At 51.4% G+C, this 20,151-nt stretch overlaps 1 protein-coding gene across 5 annotated transcripts in view; it reads right to left on the bottom strand.

Annotated features, from left to right (window-relative positions):
- Positions 1-359: 359 nt before the first annotated feature.
- CLTCL1 (clathrin heavy chain like 1) overlaps positions 360-20,151 on the bottom strand; it is a 99,530-nt gene continuing 79,738 nt past the window's right edge. Inside the window, exons 23-33 of one of the 5 annotated variants that reach the window (XM_063088046.1) lie at positions 17,052-17,216; positions 14,793-14,900; positions 11,684-11,851; positions 11,451-11,600; positions 8,733-8,864; positions 8,219-8,329; positions 7,799-7,969; positions 4,529-4,750; positions 1,745-1,817; positions 1,196-1,235; positions 863-953 (exon numbers count right to left, since the gene is read on the bottom strand). In XM_063088046.1, the coding sequence (XP_062944116.1) occupies positions 1,216-1,235; positions 1,745-1,817; positions 4,529-4,750; positions 7,799-7,969; positions 8,219-8,329; positions 8,733-8,864; positions 11,451-11,600; positions 11,684-11,851; positions 14,793-14,900; positions 17,052-17,216 (1,320 nt within the window). In that variant the 3' untranslated portion in view covers positions 863-953; positions 1,196-1,215. The other 4 variants (XM_063088045.1, XM_063088049.1, XM_063088047.1 and 1 more) reach the window with 4 other exon arrangements.

Below are 20,151 nucleotides of genomic sequence, written 5' to 3'. Positions count from 1 at the left end.
AACTAGGCGCAGGAAGAATAGGCCTCACAGTGTGCGTCTGCCACGGAGGAGGCGAGGCGAGAGGAGCAGAGTCCCCTCGACCAAGACACGTGGGGCTAGCCCATCCCTGCTGTCTGAGGGTTTGGCCTTCGGACAACCCCTGGGGCTGTGCGGTTACCACCCTGCTCCTCTCCTGGATTTAGAGCTCCGTGCAGCGAACATGGGAGAGAGAAGACCCCAATACAACCCAACTGTATTCTAGGCAGCTTCTCCGTGCGGACTCAGGTCTCCCACCCCCAAAGAGGTCACAGCAAGGCTTGCAGAGCCTATTAAATTGGACCCTGTCCCTCCTACTCATACCAAGCACCAAGCAGAGAAACTTTGCCTTGATAAACCGACTTTAATATTCATGACCGGTAGGAGGCTCAGAGCCATGTTATGAGGTCTGGTAGCTCCATACAATATGCATTCCTGTTGTGTCTGCAAACTGGCCTGGAGAGGGCAGCTGTAGCCAGCGCAGTGTGAGGTGAAGAGAGGGTACCCCTCCCCCCAAGCGCCAGGGAATCCTTGCACACAAGAATCTCCCTAGGAATGCCAGGCTCCAGCCAGAGGGCTAGATGCAGAGGTCCACCTCCAGGCTGGCTGGGGGCTGGAGCTGGTCTTCTAGGGCAGTCAGTTTCTATCCTGCCTTCCCCAGGCTCCAGGATGGCTCAGAGGCTGCTATCATTGGGCTTCAGCAGAAATAAATAACGGCCAGGTATCCCTGCCTCCTGTCAGGGTCCTCTGTGCTGCTGGAGTGCCACGCTCCTTGGAGGTTAATAACTCAGTAGAGTGGGTGTTAAGACTGAGCACCCACTACACACTGAAGCTGTACACGGGAGGTGGGGTGAAGGCAGGAGCAGTGGTGTATGCATAGGGGAAGCTGGCAGGGGCTGTGCCGGCAGCAGGGCCTGAGGTCAGCATCAGCTGCTGGCCTGTGGAAGAAGCACAGAGTGAGCAGCATGCCCACTGCCCATGGGTGTCCTCTCCTGGCTGCCCCTGAGTAGTCAGGGGCCCAAGGAGTAGGGTCTATAGGACAACCCTTGACTACCCGAAGGCTGAGGCACTGGGGAAACAGATATCTGGAGACAAGGAGAGTGGTGTTGCTGTTGTAGGGCTAGCCAGAAAGGGTGGCCAGGCTAGAGGGTAAGAGAGTCCCCAAACAGGACACACTTACTTAGTTCAATTGGCTGGGTCTCATTCATGCCCATCAAAATCTAAAAAAACCAGATTGACATTAATGGTGGGTGGGCACAACAACCCTGGGGAGGACACACTCAGCAGGAGACTTGAGACCAGTTGGTGTGCTGTGTGCTCACACCACACCCTCAGGCCTGTGTTAGCCCCGCAGTGCACTCCAGGACCCAACAGTCTCTCTAGTCTGCTTGACAGCCAGGTCATCCCAGGAAGGCTCTCAAGTGCAAAGCCCCTCCCAGCACAAGCCAGCAACAGCCTTGCTGCCCAGGGGCCAGGCAAGAAAGGACACAGTAGCAGCTCACAGCTGGGCAGATGCCTCATCAGAAGGCAGGTGCCCTCAGAGCAGGGAGGACAGTGGCCATGCCAACATTCCTGGGTACACTAACCTTCTCCACACCTAGCAGCCACGGGGGTCCTTTTGGCCCCCACTCCTCCATTCCCATCCCAATCTCAAGTCCAGCCAGGGAAGAGTGGTGTGGATCACCTCCCTCCAATCCCCAGGGGTCTGGGAGCTACAGGTGTCACCTACCAAATAGGAGAGGGGCAGGCTCTGCCACATGCTCCTGCTTGCGCAGAGTCTCTGAGGCATCCAGTTTGTCCACCTGCAAAAGAGGTTAGAGCACATGAGCCCCCACCTGACAGCACAGTCTGGGCCTCTAGGTGAACACGAGCATGGGGAGCCTGAGGCCAGGACACAAGGGCCTCTGGGTGTGGCCTGATGATGTGCCTGTGAGGCAGAAACAAGTGGCCATGCCATACCCTGATGCACGTTTCACATGCGGTGAGGCCAGGATGAGATGAAGCCTCTGTACCTGGGCTCAGCAGGAGCCCTGGTGAACCCCCAGCTGCTGCTCCAGTGCAGCAGCTTCCCAGTGGGCATTTGGCCCCCAGGTGCACTGTAGCAGTGGCCAGTGGCTGCAGGAGGCAAGTGCAGCCTGACTCACGTGGGCACCATCCTCCTCTGGACACTGCTGGTTACCAACCTGCAAGAGACACTGCCTGCTTCTAACTCCAGCCAGCCAGTCCAGCTGCCCATCCCTACCCAGCAGAAAGAACACATGGTCCTCAGGAGACAGGCACCTGACACCTGGGACACTCCACCTGAGAGGCCTTTGAGGACGAGCTGCCTCTTGGCTCTTTCTCAAGGCTTCACCAGGCACTGCTCCCTGCATGTTGCTGCCCCTGTGCAGTGTTCCCAAGCTGGGCAGGGGACAGAGGGAGGTGGGGGCTGTCAGAGACAGGTAGCACTGTGCTGGTGGGGGCAACAGCAACTGTGCATCAAGGATGACCTTGAGTAAGAAAAAGGCAGCAATGATGAGCCCCCGTGCCTGCTCCAGCCCAGGGCTGAGAGAGGAGGAAGAGCACGGCTAGCATGGTGGATGCTCAGGGCTCAGGTCTGAGCTAGCCTACCCTCCCACCTCCGCAAGAGCACTGGGGAGGGGGGGAGGCTCAGAATGACAGCCCTCATGCTTCCCCGATGAGCCAGGGGACCCCAGAGCCAGTTCTCCAATCAGGAAGAAGCTATGCCTTCCTGTCTAGCTCCCTCATCCTCACAGCACTGCTGGGCCCCAGCTCAAGCCGAGAACAAGCCCACACCCCACCACTGAGCAGGAAACCCCTTGCTGGACTCTCCTCTCCCTAGCCCTCTCCCCACCAACAGGTGCCTTGTCTGGCTCTGGCAGAAACAGGTGGGTAGTAGCAGGGACAGGCGCTGAGGCAGTCACTACCTCCCAGGGCTAGGAGAAGTGTCTGGGAAACCCAGGCCAAGGAACAGTGTCCTCTAACGAAAACCCTGGGTTAGTTGTGCAGCCACAGTGCTGACCAAGGTGACAATGGATGCCAGAACGAACTCTATCATTCACAACAGAGAGGGAATGTGCTCCTGAAAGTCCTTGGGGATCCAAACTCGGCAACAGTGATATTCTCTGAGGCCTGGGTGGGCCTGAGTTCCTCTTATGTTAACCCATAGGCCTCTACTGCCAGAAAGAGATTCCAGCCACATTCATCCTTCATGCAGGTTCTCAGGAAAGATGAACTGCTTTCAGGTTGAGACATTTTAGCATTAGCAATGGGACAAGCAGCTCATTCTGGGTCAGAGCAGTGTCCAAGGGCAAACTCCACATAGCACAGACACCTCCTGGAGGGAAATGCTGTCTACTGCAGTTGAGGAACCAGCAACCCTTATAAATCCAACCAATCAGTGTCCCCTGGCAGCCTGCATAGCTCAGGCCACGTGGCCAGGGCTGCCCCTTCCCCTACCCCTTGAGAGAACTCAGGGAGCCTCATACTCAGACATGCTGTATGGATGGGACCTGGTGCTCTCCTGCAGCAGGGTGATGACCTTGAATGGCTTCTGGGATGGCCCTCGCCAGGGCTGTAGGAGCCCTTCCTACAAGCCCTTCCAGGCCAAAGCTGGCAGCCCCAGCCCTCTCCCCTGCCCCGTTTCTTTGCTACTCTTCACTAACCCAGAGGTCCCTTCCTCCCCTGACACCACTGAAAGAAGCCTCAGCACGAGTGTCTTTGGGGTCTCTATCTGGCTTGACGTAGGGCAGGTGTATGGTTGGATGGGCAAGTATGCACTGCTAATAGGCAGTTTTTCCACAGTAACAGAAACAACAAACTAGGCCAGATGACACAGACGTCTGGACAGTGGCTAAAGCTAGGTCCCAGACAGGGACCCGAGGGCTTTGAAACCCAGGGAGAGTTTTAAAATCAGACACTGTCACCTCAACAAGGTTGGTAAAGTCATCCCCTCTGTTGCTGTTGGAAGGATTCAATACATGTGTTAACATCTCTACTAAATGCTCAGCAAAACGGGGTTACCACCAGAGGGTCTGCCAATGGCTGCACCTCCAGATTTCACCAGAGGCTCTCTGAGGTGAGACAGCCCCGCCCACACAGAGCCCAATGGGCTGTGCACTGGAGGCTCTACAGGGGAGCCAGTACTGCCAGCTGGTGCCTCCCTGTCACCCTGACAAAGCCTAGGGCTGTGGGCAAGGACACCTGCCGTGCTCCCTGGCAGTGTGCACGCTGCCTCAGATCCCAGGCAGGATCTGCCGCAAGTGGGAAATGCTTTGTTCTACCTAATGCCCCCCATGGAGATTCTCTAGAGGAGGTTAATGCTGTGCAGAAAACCACTTGAGCATGAAGGGAAGAGGCCATTCCCAAAGGCAAGCTAGGGTTGGTTGAGCAATCTGGGCTGGCTTCAAACAGGCCCACCACACAGGCCTCTGCAGGCCTGGGGCCAAAGTCACCACCAGGAATAGGTCACGTCACACAATGGCCAGGGAGCCACAGCGTGGCCAGCACTTACCTTGCTAAGGTACTCCCTCATCACCTGGATGAAGTAGGGCATGGCAAAGTCCACAAGATTGTGTCTCCAGGCCAGTTCGAGCACCACATCGGGGTGAAGCAGGTCGTAGCAGGTGAAGAGAGAGGCCGCAAAGCACTCCTGCTTGCCTTCCTCCACAAACCACTGCAGCAACTTCTCGGCCAGCTCGGCATCCCGTGACTCTGCAGTATGTTGCATGGCGTCCTGCAGCCAAGGCAAGTGCACAGCTCAGGCCCTGCAGGCTGCTGAGCCAGCAGGGTAGGGAGTAATGCCAGTTCCATGACGGCCCTCCCCTCGCTGCGGAGTGAGTCTGGACACACAGCTGAGCCATTCCCTGGGCCTTGCTGCCCTTGGTCAGATGGAGGCACCACTTCTAGGGGCCTCGGGGGGAATGAGTGTGACCCTGTCAGATCTAGTTGAACTGCCTAGACATGGCACACACAGGTGCAGGAGCCATGGAAGATGGGCCCCAGGCTCAGGGCATGACCCACATGCAGAGGGAGTACATGGGCTGCTCTGGGTGGGCACTCAAGGGGGAGGTACTGCAGTGTCAGCATGCTCAGGCCAACAGCTGGCACTTCCTTCCAGAGTCCCACTCAGCATGGAGCAGCTATGAGGGGCTCAGCTAGTGCTCAAGAAATAACAATATGCTTTTTCTTCAAGTCCCTCAAAACCCATACTTGCCATTTTCATACTCGTAAATTTATCTAAAATGACAACATTTATAAAATGAATTGACTGGCCAGGTAGCTCAGTTGGTTAGAGCACAGTGTGGGTAAAACCTAGGTCAAGGGAAAAAAAAAAAAAAAAAAAAAAAACTAAAATGACACTGCATGGTGACTGGTCGTTAGGAAACTCACACTTTCTAGAGCCACCCTCTATTTCCTAGCCACGTACCAACAGCTGGGCACCTTGACTCCAGCCCAGCCCTTCACAGCAGGGGTTACCATATTTGACCAGAGATGAAGTCCCTTGCCCAAAGTCACTCAAACCCAATCTGGTTTCCCACTGACCAGGACCTGTGCTCTCCAAGGACAACCCATGGAGAGTGCCGGAACAGAGGTGCTGTCGGCCACCATCACTGTCTTTGCTCCACGTGACCACTGTCACCTCCAGCACAAGCCTGGAGACTACTGAGTGCACTCAGGTTCCAGATGCGTGTGGACCCAGTGCCCACAGAGCCAGCTCCACATGTCCCTCTTGACTTTCCTCCTGAGGAATTCTCTCCCACCTGCTAGCTGCTCAGTTTGCTGAGTCCTGCTTCGTCCCCAACACTGTTCCTACTAAAGCACCAGGACTCTTTTTTTGTTTTTTTTTTTTTGGTCAGCTGAGACTCAAGTGAAAGCTCTAGGCTGCTGACTCTGTCTTCCCTTCTCCATGGGCCTTGGGGACTATCTCCCAAATCACCTGCCATCACCCGAAAGCAGACATTTTCAGAACTCTTGTGCTCCAGACTATGAGTTCAGGGCCCAGTGGCAGATCCCTAGAGAACTCTCAGGTAGAAGGAGCCCAAGGGAAGCTCTCAGTCAGCCCTACCCTGTAGACTGGAACTCCCTTGGGTCTGAGACACCCCCCCACATTTTCTCTTCCCCTCACCACCCCCAGCCTGCACCACTCTCAGGGGTGCTCACTACCACTCACAGGGTCCCCGTGTACCTCTTCTCCCAGCCCACGCCTGCTCTGTCACTTCCATAGGCTCCGGTTCTTCACTTGTGGCATAGAGGGGCCCGTGTTCCCCCTGCTTCTCATCCTGGCTGTCTCATGTCTCACAATGGCCAAGCAGACCACTGCCCAGTCCTCATGGCTGCCACTGTCCACAATGCTTTTATCTACATTGCTTCTGTCATCTGGAAATACTTTCTCCTGTTGCTCTCTGACTGGGCACGCACACTGTGTCCTGGCCACGCTCTTCCAGGAGGCCTCCCAGCTTCAGCTCTGGCTCCAGGACAGGCCTCTCTAGCACAGGTGGCAGTGCTGACATTTGTGGGGACCATCTGGGCATCGGGGACTCCTGAGCACCATCCCTGGTCTCTACCTCTACGCACCACACCCCCAACTGGGGAAGCTTGCTCAGCCACTTCTACCTGTGCCTTATCCTCTGTTCTCTCTTCTTGGCCACATGGCTCTGAGTGGGGTCGCTGGCTGGAAGACACCAGCTGGCCCTTAAGCAGCACTTACATCACCGCTCAATCATGATGGCCTGAGTGGCTGTGACTGGTCAGGCAGGGGACAGCCTCCCTTTTGGTGTGTCTGAGTCCCACTGCCACCTCCCAGCAGCCAGCTCATAGGCACTATGTGCAATCTCCGAGCTTCAACAGCGCTTCCTCTCACTTCCCTCTGCAAGGCCCCTGTTGACACCCCAGAAAGAACAAGGAGCTCTGTCACTAAAGGCTAGGAGATGTCACGGGACAGTCCAAAACACTGACAGTGACAACTTGGGGTGAAGCTCTATTTGACCATGACATCATGAGTCACAGGCCTCAATGGAGTCTAAGCCAAAAACTACAGCCCAGGTGCCATGAGAGCGAGGCCCCTGTGCTAGGTGGGTAGCAGAAGCTGTCCGTGTGTCCTGGGCAGCTACTCAGGAATGCTCAAGGACAGTAGAAACACCCTCAGATCAAGCTTACAACCTGCTTGGGGGGCTTACAGGGTCTCCTGGCACATGGACTCCTTAGGAATTAGCTTGGCCACATACATATTATGGCACGGCCCTCTTGGGCAACTCCACTTTACCCCAGTGGGGAGACGCTAAGGCCAAGCAGAGGATGGCGATCCCTCCAGGCAGCCCGACCTGACTGGCAGATACCTGGATCGGGGTCTGAGAGCCATGCTAAGCCACCTCTCGTTAGCAGAAACAAATATTCTGGACATTACTTTAATTTAGGTTTTTAAATCTTGATAGGAAGTGAAGCAGGTGCCAAGAAGTGAACCCTGCCACACTACGTTTAGGTAGAGCGAAACTCACACGTACCTGCTGGGAAAATAATCAACTCTGGAAGACTCTGTAAGAGTCTTTCAATACAAATAATTTTTAAGAGGCTCTAGATCACTCCCAACTCTCATCCCATGTTCTAAAAATGGTCCCCCCCTTAACATCAGTCCCCCACTCCCAAGAGGATCTCCTGGTGAAGCTTACAGCCAGTCTCAGGAAGAAGAGAGAAAAGGTGTGAACCCCATCCCCTGCCCCCCAAAGCATCAGGAAGTACACCAAAGTTGCAGGGTGGAAGAAAAAGGGGGCACAGGGCCACTGACCTTATAAAGACGGTCCTTCTTGCACAAGTCCACGCTCTGGGTCCACCGTTTGTTGCCCTTGTACAGATAAGCCGCAATGCGCCGGAATTCGATCAGTGGGTGCTTCTCCAGCCGCTGAGCCAGGTTGATGTTGTCAAAGTTGTCATAGGCATCAATAGATGCCCTCAAGCCCTAGGAAGATAGACTTTCTGTGAGGGAGGAGACACCATGACATGTGTTGGCCATGTGCAGGCACCCAGAATTACTTGGTGGTGGTTGCTACCACCAGTCTCAGAAATGCCCCTGCCCATGTATCCTCTGGGGCCCTGTGGGACCTGCACACCCTCCTGTGCAAGGGCAGCCTGCTGCAAGGACAGACTGTCCCATGGTGGGGAAGAGGCCACCCTGGCCGCCTTGAGAGGCTCCCTCTTCCAAACTCACTTGATAATCCTCCTCTTCTGTCAGCAGGTGATTGAGTGCCTCGTTCACACTCTTGTTGTTGTGGCTCTGGACTGACTGCAGGTACGGCTTCACAAGGGGCAGCTGGCCTACCTGATGAGATAGGGGAAATGGTCAAGGCACTCAGCAAAGCTGGTCACAAGGAGTCTGGGCAGGGGCACCCTGTGACACAGATGAAAGGTATGGGTGGGCATGGGTGCTGTTCTCTAGATGGGCCAGTTCCAGGGCACCTTCTGGCCACCTGGAAACAAGAGACCTTCACGCACTCCCACAAGGAGGACTGTCTGAGCCATTCAGTTGATGCCAATTTCACCTGTGGATGTTCTGGCCTGAACACAAACTTCTATCTGAAACCTACAGCAATTGGATGAATTAAATCTTGAAAATGCCCAGGGATCAATTTCCAAAACTGTTTATAAAGGTGCTACCATTCAGATGACCTTGGCAGAACTGGCCCAACACACTCTTCTCTGACATGGGTTCTCTGCTGACTCACCTTTGAAAAGAAACAGACCGTCCGGGTGTGGTCCAGCCGGGGTGACAGCACCAGCAGCAGGTCATTGATGAGCAGAGGCTTGTAATCCAAATAGAACTGCAGGGCTTTGTAACAGAGTTCAACGTTGGCAACCTGGGCAGCAGCGGGGATGGTGGGGAAGCCGGGGTTAGTCCTTGAGGCCTGTCGTAGCCAGCCCCAGGAGACTGACTGGTCCCTGCCCACCTTGCAGTACTTTTGTCTGACATACTGCACATCTCTCTTGAGAGCCAGGGCTTTGTTTCCTGCCTCACCCAAGCAATTACACCATATATCTGACACAGGGTCAATGCTCACCCAATATCCGCTGAGTGAAGGAACAGGGTGTAATAAGCTGCATAAATGAAATCACCAAAATCAAACATCAAAATATGTTTCTAGGGCTGGCCCATGGCTCACTTGGGAGAATGTGGTGCTGATAACACCAAGGCCACAGGGACACCAAGTCAAGGATTAAGATCCCCGTACTGGTCATCTTTAAAAAAACAAACAAACAAACAAAAAACCATGTTTATATCCAAGCAAGATTTCCTCAGGCCCCTGGGAAGGTCAACCTGAGCCATAAGCAACTCAGTAGCACATCCCATTACATCCCCAGTGTGAACCTCAGCAGCCAGCCCAGGCCGAGCAGGTTCTGATGGCAGATGAGAAGGCCTGTCCTCAGGCTGCTGTGTCCTCTGGCACGTTCCCACTGGTCTGTTGCCATTCTCTTGCTGGGTGATGTCATTCGGTGGCCTGCTGACTGTAGCACTGATGTCCAAGGAGCAAGGTGGTCCCTGCCTTCCAGAAGGGCATGAACCACAGGGTGACCAGGGTGTGCTCTGAGCTCAGGACTCTCTGGCTCCTAATGATGGCCTCACGCTACCTTTGAAAAGCACCTACTGTATGCGAGGCACCTGCCATCAACCACTTGGCAAGGAGGAAACATGTCTGTTTCATCAACAGGATAACTGAGGTTCACAGTAATGACACCCTAGTCCACAGTGACAGAGACAGCAAATGATTGAGCCAGGATGCCAAGCCCAGTCTGTGTCAGCAAGGCCCCTGCTTGGCCTGCCACTGCCCAGCTTGGGGGCCAAGTGGATTCCAAAGCACCTCCTTTTGTGTGCCTAGAACACAGACTCAATGTCGCCTTGTTGCCTGGGCCACCATACCAGCTAGTATTCTCCTGCTGAGACTGGGGATGGTGTCTCTCCCCTCCCCCTCCACAGCAGAGTGTGGCAGAAGCATCATGCATCACATGAAGAAGAGGACTTGGCTGTCAGCCCTGCAGGCGGCAGACAGAGATGCTGCTCTCCCAGGACAAGTCTCAGCTGTCCTGCTCTGTCATATTATGTACCACTAAGAAATAAAAGGCTCTGCCATTTCAACCATGGCATGTCAATTTTAAGGTACACTCTGGTATCAGAGAAGTTAAAATGTGAAGAAAGTATACATGGCACTGATCAAGTATGGATTTTCCAACATGTGGACCTATCTACATGGAACTGGCCAGGTGTGCTGGGCCAGGGTAAAGTGTGATCTGCCCATGCTCCCACCAGCAGCCCAGCAGCCTACAGAACCCGCTCAGGGTGAGACCCCCATTAGGGGCTACTGAATTTACATGCCACAACACTGAATAACATGGATGTCCTTCACCAGGAGGCTCATTATGTGTGGCTGCATGTGTGACCTTGAGGATGACTATTTCCAAGAAGGGGAAAAGCTGAAGACCTCGCTTGGCAGCCCACCCATTGTCCACGCCCACCTCAATGGCTGCATGTGGAAAAGAAGGTGCAAGAGAGAGACAACACCTCCCTGCTGCGAGGGGATGCTGTGCCAGCCCCGGCTCTTGACTCGAGAGTGGTAGGACTGAAACGCAGCTAGGATGCTAGCTTTCACTGGCAGAGAGCAGAGGGGAGAGACATACCCAAGGACACAGGGACAAAATGAGGACACTCAATGTAAAAGGACTGGGAGTAATGACAGAGCACTTCATCCCTTTCACCTTTTAACTCGCATGCAGAGCTGAACAGAGGAGGAGGTTGGATCCGCGCAAAGACCAGAAATGCAAAATGACAAAGGCTGGCTTGGTGTCCACACTCACACTGACACCACCCACAGCTTGGCTGCTGGTAGAGTGGGGGGTACTGGTTTAGCCCAACAAGTCTGCAGAAGGAACAGCTGCTCCCAGGTCAGGTGAAGACCTGAGGCTGGGCAGCCCCGGCCTCATCCCTCTACTACGGGATTTACAGTGCCTCTATCAGGTGCCTGCACTCCTCTAGGGCTGGCAGTTTTGCGTGGGAGAGACATGAAGAAAAAAAATTCCAGAAGGTGAAAACACATGAAAAAAAAAATGCAACAGGAAATGGGGACAGTGTGTGGGGCTGGGAGCCCTGAGCCTACAGGGTAGAAGGAAGAGCAAAGGGAAGTCTGGTCATGAGAGGGCATGGCGTGGTGGGAGGGGCCTGACCCTGCTCGCAGCCCTGCTGTGTGGCCCTACACCAGTCATCTCCTCTTCCTAAATGTCAGTTCCCTCTGTGTAGAGAGCATCACCCCCACCTGCCTGAAGGGTGGCAACTCACATGAGACATGCATGGGGGCACACGCTGGCACTCACTGCACCCTCACCCGCTTTGCTGTGTCCCTGCTCCCAGAATAGGGCCTGGTAGAGGCAGGAGGGGTGCTCTGTGTCCCTCTTACCTTGGTAATGATGTCCTTGAACTGACCTTCTCTCCACGCCTCAGTAGGGTGACTCATCATGGTTAGGACGGCATTGTCATACTCCTCGTACTTCTCATAGAGGAACACCAGCTCCACCCAGAGATGTGCCTGCTCCGCAGCTCTGAGCACCTGAATGGGAAGGGCACAGGCTGGAGGTAGATTTGTGCCATGTGTGGACGTGGCAGCCAGGACCTGGAGGAGGGTATGGGTACCTTCGGGATGTTGACACGGGACCAAAAGAGCTCCAGGTGCTCCGGCATCCTCTGTGGCTTGAACTTGGAGTAGAGGATGGCCAACTCTGTGAACATGCCCATGTGGGCTCGCTCCAGGCCCAGGGCCGCCTCCAGCAGGGAGATCAGTTCCTCAAAGTAGCCCCGATCCTGCCAAAACAATAGCCACAGGTGAGGCAGAAGAACTGCATGCTCTCCCGCAGCCTGCCTCCAGCCAGAGCCCCTCCCAGAAGGACTCTGCAGCAATTCGATTGATGTTGAGGAGGTAAGTGTGAAAACGATGCATGCACGTACCGTGTTACAAACTATACACCACTGTAGTGAGCAACGTGTTGGATCATTTGACAACTGCCACTCTTTGGGAAGTTCCCAAAAAAATTAAACAGGAAATGGGGGTAATAAGGTGTGAGGATCATTAATTTTAATCTCTGCCTCCACAGCTCACTCCTGGGAGCTTGACTCTAATAAGCCTTCAAATGCACTCAGGATGCCATCTCACTATCCCCATGAGGTCCAGCCCTTTGCATTCAGCCCACCGGGGGCCTGCTCAGCATGCTGGAACCCTGGAGAAACACCCACCACCACGTGAACACTCTCCCTTCATATTAATGACTACAGCCCTGGAGAGGGCTTATCCTAGAGGACCACCTCATACCTCTCCTCCCCCAAAGAAGGATGCCTCCATCCCCCTCACTCTCAGGCTAGCCTTGCCTCCTGGTCCCATGCCTGCCTGCCTGCAGCATCTGCACACACAGTCTACAAACTGTTGGAACCCACTCAACCTGTACCTCCCGCTCACATACCGAGGCCACTGCTGCAGTGACTCCTTTCTTTTCTGCAAAACTTTCCTCTCCACAGCTGGCCTTCAGCAAACCGTCTAATTCCCCTGTCCTAAAACATCCTCTCTTGACCCTATGTCCCCTGCCAGCTACCATTCGTTTTTCTACTCCCCTTTGCAGCAAAAACTCCTCAAAAGAATTGTTTACTTTCCTCTCCTCATTCTCTCTGGCCCACCCAGTCGGCTGTCTTATCCCCATGACTCAAGGCTACCAGCGACCTCCTCTCTCAGCTCTCCCTTCCTGTCATCTGCCCCGCAGCAGGACCCAACACTCTTGCTGTCTGCTCCCTCCTCCTGGCACAGCTGGGAGACATCGTGCTCTCTGGTTTTTCTTCTCACTTCACTGGTTGATTTTTCTCTCCTCCTTACCGCACTGTGTCGGCAGCTCCAGGGCCCAGAGTCTGGTCTCTTCTCTACTGACGTTCACCTCCAGGGGATCTCATTCAACCCCATGTTTTTATATACCATCTTTATGTCAACAACTCCCATTGTGTTTCTTCAGCTGGGTTCCTTTGTGGAACACCAGACCCTATTTCCAACAGCCTACCTGATACTTCCACTTGAATATCCAATCGGCAGCTCAAACTCAGTGCATCCAAAACGTCATTCCTGTCCTTCCCTTCCACGCAGTCCCCACCTTCAGTCTTCCTCACGCCCACTAATGATACTTCTGTATTTCTACTTGTTCAAGCCAAAAATAAATGAAGTCATCCTTGACTCTTTCTCTCACTCCACATCCAGCCCATTAGCATATCAAGTTTGTTGCACATCCAAAACACATACCCCAAACCCAATCACCTTATCCTGTCTCACCCATCTTGCCACCATCCTGGTCACAGCTACCATCCCTGCTCACCTAGATGAATGCAACAGACTCCAGATGCTCTCCCAGCTCCTGCCCTGCCCCTCCACCTGCCCACAATGCCCCAAACTGTCTGTCATCAGCATATGACCCAGAAGGGTCCCCTTTCCCTCCACAGCCCTGCACTCCACTCCACGTACAACCCAAGTCCTTCCTAATGGCTTGTGACCTGGCCCTCCTTTACTCTCCCCACTATTCTCTGGCTCCAGCCTCATGGGCCCCTTCCTTGAATATATGGGCATGCTCCTCCCTCAGGACTTGGCCCTGGATGTTGACCCTTCCCTCAAATGTCTCCATGGCCAAATTCCTCAATTTCTTCAGGTCTTTGCTGAAATGTTACCCTCTAGATGAATGCTACCTTGCCAGCCCCTTTAGAAACTCTACCCAGGCACTCCCATCCCCCCAAGCCTGCTTCCTTTCCCCCTATAATTCCTCACCTTCAAACACACTATGTAACTATTTGTTAGGTTTGTTGCTTGTTAGTCAATCTCACTGAATGCAAATTCAACTGAACAGAGGTTTGTCTGTTTTGTTCATTGATACAATTATCTAGAATATGTCTAGTACACAATAGGTGCTCACGTATTTCCTGAATAAATGAATCATCCCATTTACCAGCCTCTAGGCCACTTCATTACTCTTCCTGCTTGCTTCATAGTTCACTTCCCAGGCTTCAGTTGAGCAGGAAAGCATTTCTCACTGAAGGGTCATCAAGCTTGGCTGGATACTGTATTCGGACACTGCTGGTCCCCCAAGCTGGCCAGAGCCCCTCCAGGCTACTTCTCACTCAGTGAGGTGGGGCTGGGGCTCGAGTTCCATGGGAACAGTAACATTGCTAAGCCAAATCTTTAATCTGCCTTGACTAACCACATGTGGTGTGACATACAGCTCCAGGACTCCCGGGTGGAGGCCCAGGTCCCTAAACATGCAGATGACTGTCTATCAACCACTTAACAGCCAAGCCAAACTACGATGTGAACACACAGTGCCCCACCCTTTTAAAGGGTTTCTTCTCTTACACATACTCTGTCCCTAAGGCATTTGATTAACATACCCCCTGTGGGTCGCACACTGTGGGGAACTAGGGTGTGGACCACAGCCCAGAATTCTCAGCAAGTTACACAAGAGTTGTCCTGTTTTGCAAGCCATTAACTGGGCTTCTGAAGGCCCAATGACACAAGAGAAGGGAGAGAACTTCTAAAATCACAAAATATCAGCCAGCCATGAGGTCCAGGATAGCTAAGAAACCAATTTGAATTTAATTTACAAACTGTCTAGCACATGAAAGAATTCCCCACAGAGACAATGCTTTGTACATGCTCATCTGTACATGTGACACTGTGATCATCACATACTATTTGCAGAGATCGTCTCTGGCCAGAGATGAGTACCTGGTAATATCGTATTAGCTCCTCCAGCTCATCAGCATGAATGACGATGTGAAGACCGCACAGCTGTGCAAGGCGGAACTCCTGCCCGTCCACACAGGCAAAGCACACCTAGGGGAAGGAGGATTAGAGAGAGTGAGTGTCCCCAAGATGGACATGGCACCACAGCAGCTGGCTTGCAAGGATGCAGCTGAAAATGCAGAAATACCAGGAAACAGGCTTTTAAAGTTGGATTCTGAACGTCGATAACTGTAAGATAAACTGCATGAAACTGGGAGAAAAAATAATGACATTTATAATCTGCAGGCCAAGGGCGTGTTTGAGACAAAGGAGAGAACGAGCTCATGTGTTATGTCTTAAGTCCTGAGATGCAGAGGTTTGTTTAGGTGACAGAAGGCATGCTGCATTCAGCTTTGGAGTTTGAAAAGGGCTTAACAAAGCTCAAGAATACTTGTAATGAGAAGGTATTTTATCTGGGTGCTATTTACCCAGGAGGAGCTTGCTTTAATGATTATTTCTTAAACTGTACTTTTGTTTCATATATTGTACTGTATGTGTACTTAATGAAAAGAAGTGTTAAGAAGTGAAGAACTCCCCTGTGCAGAAGGGTCCTCTCTGCACCACAAAGCAAGCTGGGTTTGTGTGTAGTTTCCCTATTTCCCCATGTTCTATATACAGCACATGTTCTCAGGGTATATAAAACAGAAAATGCAGACAAACAAAAATAATCACATAATCCAGTAGTAATTAACTTAAGACATAATCTTTGGTCCACTATTTTCTGTGTGTACACAAGTACCCTGCCAAATCTCTTACACACACAACAGAATTACATTATGTATTCTGCTGTCAACATATTTCATAATATTGAAAACACCTTTTCTTGTTCATTTTTTTTGGTGGCTGGCTGGTTTGAGGATCCAAACCCTTGACCTTGGTGTTACCAGCACCATGCTCTAACCAACTGAGCTAATCCGCCCTGCCTGTTCATTTTGAACAGCAGGGTAGAGTTGCAATGCATATGATATTTGAACAGCAGGGTAGAGCTGCAATGCCATAGCATTTATATTAGACATTTAGACTGATTTTAGTCTTTCATTAAACAATGCTTCGGAAATTCATTGGAGCTAAACTGAAGCTAAAAGCTAAGCTTCTGCACATCTCTTTACAAATTTTTTTCCAGTTAAAGATGATTATGCCCGGTCCTACCAATTTGCCACAAAAGACAAATAATGTCAATTTACACTGACTACGCTACTAATAAGGTGATATGATTTTATAAAGTGTTATGATAGTTCAACATATTATTGTGATTGTTGTTTGACTCATTCATTCATTCATTTTTTAGCTCCCATTTATGAGTGAGGATATTTATTCATGTATTTGCTTCTACTTATGAGAAGGACACGTGGTATTTCTCTTTCTGTGCTTGGCTTGTTTCACTTAACATAATTTTCACCAAGCTCATCTATGCTGCTGCAAATGGCAGAACTTCCTTCTTTTTTCTTGCTGAGTACTCAGTCTCGAACTACATCATCAGTTCTCCTTAGTCTCCAGTTTGCTGACTGTAGGTCTTGGGACTTCTCCACCTCCATAATTACATAAGCCAATTCCTTTAATAAATTTCTTTCGATACATATCCTTTTGGTTGTTTATGGCTATAAAGCGAAATCTCACATAATGGGCCCATTTTCCCACTGATACCCAACATCGAACTGTTCTAATAGAATGTAGAAAATTTCCATTCACTGGTTTGATAAAATAATTTAACAATTTCAGGCTTGATAAAGCAAAAAATTGAATTGAATTGAATGCTATAATTAAAGATCTTCAGGCATGATTCCTTCCTTGATTTATCAATTTTTGATTTATCAATTTTGAACAATGAAGATTTCACATATCAGGTTGCCATAGGTTACATGATGTTATTATAATTAAGAATTATATAATAATAAAAAAACTTCGGACAAATGAAAAAAAGTTATGATAATACTTTACTTATAATACTGATAATTCCATGCTATTAAGACAACTTCTGGGAGCTGAATGGTCCGACATAGGGTTCTCTGGGGCCTTTGCTTCCAACCACAATGCTAGCTTCTGAGGTTCTCTGAGCCATCCCAGAGGATTCGGAAACTTGCCTGTACAAGAGGTCATCACTCAGACTCATTGCATTTGAAAGAAGAGTGTGGGGAATAACAAGCAGGAAAGGAGAGAAGACTTGTGAGACCAGAACTATTCTGTAGACTCCCCGTGGCTTACCTCCTTCCAGGTCCGGGTGCTGCTGGCCTTGCGGCTGCTGTCCACTGCTGCCTGATACTCCCCAAGGTGGACCAAAGTAGAAGCCAGGCGGGCGAAGTTAGAGACGCTGCTATACAGCAGCTTGGCAGCCTCGTACTTTCCCTCTTCATAACAGCGGTCTCCAACCTACAGATGATCAGGGAGCTGAGACATTCCCGAATGGGAAGGTTTCTCCAGAGTTGGTTTTAAGCTCTAGATAGCAGAGGTATTTTTCTGTTTGCTAAAGAGGTAAGCATCTTTCCGATCACATCAGCAGCAACAGGCCACTGCAGAGCACCCACCTGCCTGGTCCTGCATGACCCTGCATTCTGGCACCTCTCAGGCCCTGGCTGTCATCTCCCATGCCTGCACCCCATGGGGGCCAGCCTCTTTGCTGCTTGCTTCCAGGCTGTTCCCCTGCATCTCACTAAAAACCGTCAACAGTGAATCCTGTGCCAGGCACTACTCACCAGCCCTAGTTCCTGATGCCATTTACACATCTTGTTCCCTAACATTTTCTTTTGACTTCCTCTGCTCTGAGGACCTTGTCTTCCTCAGAACAGCAGCCAGTTACTGCCATGGCCATACTTTTAACCTCACCAGAGAGCTGCCACCCCTGGGAACCCCTGTCACAAGGGCCCACTCTCTGCCTAGCACCATACTCCTCCCCCCATCCAGCCTCACTGTCTCAACTCCACTAGTCCAGTGACTTGACTGATTTGCTACTGCTACTGCTTATACTCATTACCCTCCTGGCAGCCCATAGTCAAACAGTATGGCTCTTGGCATTCACCCTCAACTCTCTTGGCTGGTCTCAGTCCTGCTTAGAGGTATTCTCTGCCTGTTCCACGCCTGTGACTGCTAAACAGGGCCAAATAGAAGTGGAACTCCAGAGTGCTGACAAGGCTCTCTTTAAGTTCATGGTCACCAACCTCAGATGAGCTCACAATACCACCAATCCTCCTTCCTTAATCCATGTCTTTTCTCCTTGTCAAGTATTTCTTATCTTCTCTCCTCAAACCTCCAACAATTCCTCAAGGTGAGTACTGGCTTCCTATCTCAAGACAACAGAAACCATCAGAAGAGCCCTTCTATGGCTCCAGGACCATGGCTATCTGCTGAGGCCAACTCCACTGGTGCACTTGACCCTCTTCCCCTGCTCTGCATCAGGGTCCCAGCAACCTCCTGCATCAACATGCCCTCTATACTGAACCACTCCAACAAGCTCAAGGAACCACTGTAATTTCCCTTAGCTTACAACAAGTCCTATTCATTCTGCCCTCAACTTACCTGGTGGCTGCCACTCTGTTTCCACCCCTCCCTTTATAGCACATTTCTCAGAAGAGGCATCCCTGTGTCTACAGTAGCTGTCCCCATGTCTTCCTGTTTTCCTTGCAATCCACTCCAATCAGGCTTTTGCCGCTGACCCTGCCAGGGTCATCGCTCCTCCTGACAGATGCTGACATGGTTTCCTGGACAACCCCTGCCTGCTTCTCTCCACCTCTCTGGTCACTCTCCATTTCCACGTCACCCTGCTGCTGGGGCTGTAGGGCGGCCCAATCTCCGTCTGTGGCCCATTTCCCCTTGCCCCATATCTTTACTGCACACTCCCCCCAGACTGTGGCTGTGTCACCTGTACACCAAAGGCTGCCACATGTACATGTCTACCCTGGACTTCTCCTCAGAAACTTAACTTCTGCATCAGCTGGACAAGTCCATGTGGCATCTAACAGAGGTCAGACTCCTCCAAAAGTGAGTTCTGATGCCCCCCCAGGCAGTCTTCATACACTGTTCCCACATCTGTAAGCACGAGTCCCATGCCCCCAAACATGGACTACCCACCCTCACTTCTCTTCTCACACCTAACTCATCAGCAAACCCTGTTGGCTCTGTCTTCAAGACACGTCCAGAAGCTGATGACACATCACACTCACCATTCACCTCAACTGCTTTGTCTGCACGGCAGATACACTCCCGCTGGCGCCACTGCCCCAGCCTCCTTCCTGCTCTCGCTGCTCTGTCCTTGTCCTTCCCTCTGTTTTCAACACAGCAGCCAGAGGGATTCTGCTAATGCCTAGATCGAACCATGTCCCTGCTCTGCTCAAAATCTTCCAGTCTCACCCAGAGTAGAAGCCAGAGTCCTGACGATGGCCCACAAGTCCTGACACACCTCACTGCCCATGCCTCTCACATTTGATGGCTCTGCTCCAGCCACCACGACCATCTCTGCACTGCTCCTGCATACACCCCAACACTCTTGGTGATCCCTGCACTCAACCTTCTCTCTGCTCTAAGGTTTCTTCCCCACAGAGATGTAGACTTGGTGCCCACCCTCACACCCATGCCATCCTAATACTCCCCATCCCTGCCCTCCTTTCACTTCTCTCCTTTACACTTACCATTTAACACACCACTATATCTTTATGGATCTTACCGTCCATGGGGACAGAAATTTGACTATTTTCACTGCTGCATCCACAGCCTCCACCCTGGCACACAGCTGATGCTCAATAAAAGTTTGTTGATGAATGAATAAATGAAATATTATATCAAAGACTGTAATCATGTAAGACTACTGTTACTGCCAATTTACAGGAAATGCAGGGGAAAAAGTTGAGATGCAGTCAGCAGCACCACTCACCAACAGGCGGTGGACTGGACCTGGCCTCCAGGCTGAAGATTACTGACCCCTGTCTCAGAGGACTGCAGAAGGTGGGAAGCACACTAGGCCTTGGGGCCACCATGAAAACAGGCAAAGCACAGGACAAGCCCTGCTCCCCCACCCAGCCAGCCCTGGGTGATAGAGCTTCTGCCTTGCCCCCACAGCTCCTTTGACTCAGGAGAATGCTGTTACTAACTCAGAAGGGGATATGGGGCAAGATTTTGTTTTCTAACATTTTCATTAATTTTCTGATTATAAAGGCAATTTTTGAAGTTATAAGTCACTAACTAAAAGATACAGGCAAGTAAAAGGAAAATAATATAATACCACCAATTCCAAATCCCAGAGTTGTTGACTGTCCCCATCTAGGGCATTTTTCTAGGCATATATGTTTATTATATCATGCATGCAGTTTTTCAC

This window comes from Cynocephalus volans, chromosome 2, assembly GCF_027409185.1.
Source record: "Cynocephalus volans isolate mCynVol1 chromosome 2, mCynVol1.pri, whole genome shotgun sequence".
Classification (NCBI taxonomy): Eukaryota; Metazoa; Chordata; class Mammalia; order Dermoptera; family Cynocephalidae; genus Cynocephalus; species Cynocephalus volans.
This window is presented reverse-complemented; position numbering and strand designations above follow the sequence as displayed.